Source organism: Equus przewalskii, chromosome 16 (assembly GCF_037783145.1).
Source record: "Equus przewalskii isolate Varuska chromosome 16, EquPr2, whole genome shotgun sequence".
In the NCBI taxonomy this organism is placed as follows: domain Eukaryota; kingdom Metazoa; phylum Chordata; class Mammalia; order Perissodactyla; family Equidae; genus Equus; species Equus przewalskii.
Window position 1 is genome coordinate 38,130,965 of NC_091846.1, and position 7,135 is coordinate 38,138,099.

At 36.6% G+C, this 7,135-nt stretch overlaps 1 protein-coding gene across 1 annotated transcript; it reads left to right on the plus strand.

Moving 5' to 3' along the window:
* Nucleotides 1-2,415: 2,415 nt before the first annotated feature.
* LOC103551176 (protein Cripto-like) lies at nt 2,416-2,931 on the plus strand. Its single transcript, XM_070578547.1, has one exon. The coding sequence runs from the start codon at nt 2,425-2,427 to the stop codon at nt 2,929-2,931; it is 507 nt and encodes a 168-aa protein (XP_070434648.1). The 5' UTR covers nt 2,416-2,424.
* The last annotated feature ends 4,204 nt before the right edge of the window (nt 2,932-7,135 follow it).

Consider the following 7,135-nt stretch of genomic DNA (forward strand, 5'->3'; position numbering starts at 1 on the left):
CCTTATAAAACAGCTTATATAGTGAGAATGCAGTGAGTGTTTATTCTTCACAGTGGTTGATTATAATAGCAGAATTTTCCTAAATGATAGAGAGCTGGTTAGTGGCTACCTCATATCAGCCTGAGGAAATAGTTTTAAGCTTCGCTTATGATTTCCAGAAGTATAAAGAAGAAATGACCCAGATCAAGTTAGTCTTGCAAAATAATCTAAATAAAGCTTTGTTTGTATGACCAAACTGGTTTTGCTCAGGGAATTTTCAAAGTGGATCTCCATTTATTTTTTATTTTGAAAATCGCCCCCTTTTGGGCATTCTCACAGCAGGCTGAGAGTATGATCAACAAATATACCATTATTCTTGGTTACCACTGTTGACGTAGTCAAGCAAAAAAATCACTTTCACTGTTTCTATTAGCTGAGTCATCAGGCCAGAGGGCCATGTAATCACGACCTTCATCATTTATATGGTTATTGTTGATTTGATCCAGTTGTCTGATTCTGATAGATACCATTTGGTGTGTGAGTGGCTGTGGACAGGCATTTAAAACTCTTGAGAGTATAAAACACTCTAGAGTGGTTAATATGATGACCATAAGGAGAACAATAGCCAAAGACTGAAAAATTTCCAGAAGCAGAGATTGTCAGGAGCCAGGATTTAACCAATTAAATGACTTAAATGGGTTATAATCAGATTCAGGTTTTACCTTTCTAAGTCAATCTATAATTTTGGGGGTAATGTATAATTGGGTTTCAAAATTTTCTTTTTCTGAGATATTTATTAGGTACAACAGGATGTATTAGCAATCACATATTCTCAAGTTTACTTCATTTCAGGAGTCAGTGTTGCAGGTGAACTTCCACCTAATTAGATAATTTAATGAGAGGCATTTCTATGGAAATAAAAGAAATAACAAGGTTAAAAATTTGAACAAATTTTAAAATCAGTTTCTGAGTTTGAGAGCAGCCAGTTGAAAAAATTTCTAGATTTGAGTTGGAAGCATCTTCAGATGGTGGAATGAGCATGGCAGTTTCAGTCTGATGGATCTTCCTGGTTTGCAGTTTGTCTGTCTTTGATGATGTCATCTGATGTTTTGCTGAACTTTCTTGAATGGCCCATACAGCAACAGGCATGGAGGTTGTCCTTACATGATCCACTGTGTGGTGATTTCTCTGAAGTTACAAGTAGATAAAACCTCGAACACAATTAACAAGACTAGAGTCTGATATCCACAAGGGTGTACTACTGAAATATAATTTTTCTCTCTGTAATCATCCCCCTTTCTATAAATGATAACCACAGTAAGACTGATTTGTCTGCAAATTAAGTCTGGTTTCAAAGCCAAATGAAGATGTAGATTGCAATAAGGTAAATACATGGTCAACTGTAAAACTAAAATTGTTATGACTTTGCTTTATAGCTCCACATTTTCTTTTCTACATAATTTAAGAGGCTAATGCTTTAAGAAAACAATTATTAGCTCTGTTGTTACACACACAATGTACGAAGATATTTTGTGAATATCAACAATTAAAAGAGGTGGGACAGAGCTATAAAAGAGCAGAGGTTTCAGGTATTGTTGAAGTTAAGATGATATAAATTCAAACTAGAATGTTAAAACTTTAGGATGTTAAACGTAATTCCCATGGTAACCACACATGCACACAAAAGTTATAAATACACTAAAGGAAGTGAGAAAGGAATTAAAACATTTCACTATAAAAATCAACTAAATAGAGAAGAAGATAGTACTGCAAGTAATGAGGGACAAAGAAGCTATAAGTTGGGGCTGGTCCAGCGGCGTGGTGGTTGAGTTCAGTGTGCTCTGCTTTGGTGGCCTGGGTGTGTGGGTTTGGATCCCAGGCACAGACCTACACCACTCATCAGCCTTGCTGTGGCAACAACCCACATATAAAGTGGAGGAAGATTGGCACAGATGTTAGCTCAGGCCTAATCTTCCTCAAGCAAAAAACAAGGAGGATTGGCCACAGATGTTAGTTCAGGGCTAATCTTCTTCAGCAAAGAAAAATAAAAAAAACACTATAAGATGTATAAAAAACAAGTAGCAAAATGACAGAAGTAAGCCCCTCTTTATCTTTAATGCCTTTAAATACAAAAGAATTAAACTTCCAATCAAAAGACAGATTGGACACAGAGATCTGTTGCAAATACAGAAGAGGTTTCCGGTTGCTGTTTGCTAATTTCACAAGTGAAAACAGAAAGCAGTTAACTTGTTAATGAATGGGCCAAGGCACCATTTTAGGAGAGAGCTTGATATCAGGAGCTGTTGGGTGCTGAGCTGGGTGAGACTAGAGCCCCTGCCATTCTTCAGCTGGAGGAATACCCCAGCCCTGCCTACTGCTGCCTCCCATCTCTGGCCTGCCTGAATTTCAGGGGACAATGTCAGAGGAGTTGTGGACCACAGGAAGATGGAGCACTTCTCTTCCAGTGTGAATGTGATCATGGTCATTTCCACAGCATTTGAACTGGGATTGGTTGCTGGGTTGGGCCATAATGAACTTGCATGTCTGTCCCAGGGAGAACTGGTTTTCAGAGCTGACAGCATTTGGTCCCAGGAGAAGCCTTCAGTTTGTCGTCGGCCTTTCCACTTTGTGCCATCCACAGGAATCCAGGACAGTAAAAAGCTAAACAAAGCTTGCTGTCTGAATGGGAGAGCCTGCATGCTGGCGTCCTTTTGTGCCTGCCCACTCTCCTTCTACGGACGGAACTGTGAGCGTGATGTGATCAAAGAAAACTGCAGGTCTGTGCCCCATGGCACCTGGCTTCCCAAGAAGTGTTCCATGTGTAAATGCTGGCATGGCCGGCTTCGCTGCTCTCCTCAGGCATTTCTGCCGGGTTGTGATGGCCATGTGATGGATGAGCACCTCACAGCTTCCAGGACTCCAGAATTAACAGTCTGCATGCAACACTGTTAAGCTGGCTAGTATCTGCCTTGCTACATAAAGTTACTATTAATCAACATTTGCATGTAACATTCGTCATTAGGTTTCATGACCTTTAAAGGTTGTCTCACCATTGTCTTAACTGAGAGACAATGATTTGTTTGCTGCCATGAAATAGGGAATAGATTTCCATAGTGGTCCCCAACATTTCCTTAAAGTACCAACTACTTTCCTCTGCCCTACCCTCTCCAAAAAACTACTTAAAAAAAAGTCAGCGGTATCTACAGTGTGCACGAGTTTGATGTAACTCTACCAAGGGCTTTCTATTAATATTTTCCTCTAAACAATTGAATTCTATATTCAGATTATTAAAGGCTAATCCTGCTGTGGAACAGGATATAATTTTCCGTAGAGTTGAGCAGAATCAATCAAGACATTATCTTTAAAAAAAAGGAAAGGAAGCATCTCTAAGGGATCAAATGACAAGGGAGGGGGCAGATAGTAGAGGCGAGGGGCAGGACGCTGGAGTAATGGAAGTGTGTGTGTACCAGGGACACTAGGCAGAGAAGAGGAGGCAAATAGGAGAGATAAATTTGAAAAAATAAAATGGATTGCTTGACTGGTGATTAGATGGACATAGAGAAGCCATAAAATAGCTAAGCTGAAGAGCAAGTTTCTATCATATATAGAAAGCTAGATAAGCCAAGAACACCCCTTTTTTCCTCGTCATTATAAAGATAATAAAGTCTCCTTAGAAAAAAATTCTGTCTAAATTTCCCCAACAAGTGTATTTAATAAATTGTTTCCTCCAAAAAAAAAAAAAGATTGGCAGAATAGATTTTAAAAGATCCAACTATATGTTGTCCACAAGAGATTCACTTTAGATCCAAAGACAAAAATAAGCTGAAAGTGAATGGATGGAAAAAGTTATTCCATGTGAATAGTACGCAAAAGAGAGCAGGACTGACTGCATTAATATCATACAATGTAGACTTCATATTAAAAATGTTTACGAGAGACAAAAAGGATGTTCTATATTAATAGAAGTTTCAACATAGCAAGAAGCTATAACAACTATAAATATTTATGCAGGTAATTACATATCATTAAAATATGTGAAGAAAGAATTGACAGAAATGAAGGGAGAAACAGTTCTACAATAATAGTTGGAAACTTCAATACCTTACCATCAACACTGAAGAACCCTTGTGCATTGTTGGTGAGAATGTAAAACGGTTCCCCTGCTGTGAAAATGGTATGACAGTTCCTCAAAGCATTAAAAATAGAATTACCAAATCATTCAATGATCCTACTTCTGGATAAATACCCCCAAAATTGAGAGCAAGGTCTCAAAGACATATATGCATGCCCGATGTTTATATCAGAATTATTAGTTGTAGCTAAAATGTGGAAGCAACCCAATTATTCATTGATAGATGAATAGATAAGCAAAATGTGGTATATGCATACAATGGAATATCATTTAGCTTCTAAAAGCAGGAATTTCTGACATATGCTGTGACATGGAGGAAACTTGAGGGCGTTATGCTAAGTGAAATAAGCCAATAACAAAAAGACAAATACTATATAATTCTACTTAGAATAGTCAAAATCATGGAGACAGAAGTTAGTGAGAAATTAGAAATGGTGGCTGCCAGAGGCTTAGGGAGAAGGGGAATGGAAAGTCATTGTTTAACGAGTGCAGATTTTCAGTTTTTCGAGATGACAAGAATTTTGGAGATGGATGGTGGTGATGGTTTCATTACAATATGAATGTACTTAATACCACTGAATTGTACACTTAAAAATGCTTCAGATGGTAAATTTTATGTTATGTGCATTTTATCACAATTTTAAAAAATTGAAAGAAAAAGTAAGATGATTGGGGAAATTTGAATAGGGACTGGTTATTAGATGAAATCAACAAATTATTATGCATTTTATTAGAACTTTTATGATATTTGCTTCTGTTGGAAAATACTGTTTTTTAAGGTGAATACCGAAGTATTTAGCAGTGAAATGTCTTGATGTCTGTAATTTACTTTAATGTACTTCAACAATAGCAATAAAACAGATGAAAAAGTGTGGCAAAATATCAAAGGTGATGTGTACAGGTATTCATTATACTGTGCTCTCTATTTTTCTGTTGTGTTTAAATATTTCGATAAAAACTTTTATAAATATCATGTTATTTGTAGAGCTCATACACTCTATGGCTATGTCCTTTTTATATATTTTATTTGTTCGTAGAAACAACTATTCAGAAATAAAAAGAGAGAGACGTAAATACTATTGTCCTATCACTGAAAAACGATCTTTGCCAATAGTTTAGTGTATATCTTTATGATTTTTTCTATGCTTATTTGTTTCATTTGACTATGAGCAATTATAACAAAATTTTTTTGTGATAAACTCTTTGTATATATCATTAAAATGTTCCATTAAACTTCCTTGTAAATATTTTCTGGTATAGTGGTAGAGAGATTACCTGGAGTGGGATTATTCGCCCAAAGAGTATGCATGTTTGTAATTGTAATTGATGCTGCCAGATATATTCCTAAGAATGTTATAACATTACACATATTCATTATTGATTTTTAAGGATGAGAATATTTCCCCCATGCCTGGTATGGCTTTTTGGCTGAAGAGAGATCCAAGACTGTAAACACTTTGGGTCTCTCTCCAGCTCAGTCCCGGCAAGGAGAGAAGCAATGACACAATTTATTGATGAGAAGGGATAGAAAGACTGGACATTTATATCTGAGTCCTCTTTTCCACCCTTCCTTCTTGAAGCTGGCCTACCTGACCTGGACATGTATTCCTCTTCTGTTGCTTTATGAGCAGCAAGTAACCATTTATAGTACTGTGAGTCTTGCTTCTATAAGAGAAGACCGCAATTGCTAGAACTATGTGTGATAGCGTGGGTCAGAGTGCCAATCATCCAACCACATTTTCAGATATCTTTCATCTTTAGTACAGGTTATTTTTGATTTGCTATGTACTTACTCTCATGTAAATTGTCACAGTTCCTTCAGAACAGATTTAGTCTTTTACCATAGCCAAGGAAAGTAGCTTCAAGTATCAAGAACACTGAGCTGGACACCAATGAAATGGGGTTTTCAAATGGTGGGATATCTTCAGCCTTTTCCACAGGGTAGTGGCTGTTTTGATGTAAATAGAGCTACAGGTGCTCATCCTAAGTACAAACCTGTGAGCCTCGTGACTTGACCTTAAAAACTTCATGGTCCAACCTTAAAAAAAGAGGAGCTCAGAAATTTTACCTCTAGGCTGGAGCATAGACGAGAGAGGTGTGTGTTTGGTTTAATTATTTAAAATAATATAGAAAAAGATTGATTTTGCTGAGGGGAAGTTCAGTTCTATGAATTTTAATGTGTATATAGATTTGTATAACCACCATCGCTGTCAGGATATAGAACAATTTCACCATCCCATGAAACTCCCTTGCAGTCTCTTTGGAATTCATGCTCTTCTGCCACTGCTAAGCCATGGCAACCACTGTTCTGTTCATCGTCACTATACTTTTGCCTTTCAAGAAGTCATATAAATTTAAGCATAGAGTGTATACTGTTGTAGACGAGCTTCTTTCACTTACCATAATACTTCTGGGATTCATCAAGTTTTTGCTTATATCAACAATTTGTTCCTTTATTGCTGATGGATGCACAATAGTTGTTTATCCATTCCCTCATTTAAAGACATTCCATTTTTTTTCCTAGTTTTTGGTGATTATGAATAGTGTGCTATATAAACCCATATACAGGTTTTTGTGTGAACATAAGTTTTCATTTATCTAGGTTAAATATCCAGGAGAGGGGTTACTGAGTCATGTGGTCATGGTATGCTTAATTTAATAAGAAATTATCAAACTTTTTCCAGAGTGGCTGTGTCATTTTGCATTCTCACCAGAAAAACATGATTATCTCCAATTTCTCTGCAACCTCACCAGCACATGATATTGTCAAAAATTATTTTAGTTATTGTAGTGTGTGTGGTAATGTAATTTGTATTTCCCTGACAGAAATGATGAGCATTTTTTATATGAAAAATATGTTTATTTGTCGAGTATAATCTCTTTGGGAAGTGTCTGTTCAAATCTTTTGTACATTTTTAATTGGATTGTTGTTTGCATATTCTGAGTATTCACACACATGGTTTACAGTGAAAATAGTTCACCACATGTGAGACACTAGTGTTGCCACCTGTAACAGATACTGTC

What these genes read in the sequence shown, in the direction of transcription:
- LOC103551176 (XM_070578547.1), top strand. Translation starts at nt 2,425, where the DNA reads ATGGAGCACTTCTCTTCCAGTGTGAATGTGATCATGGTCATTTCCACA.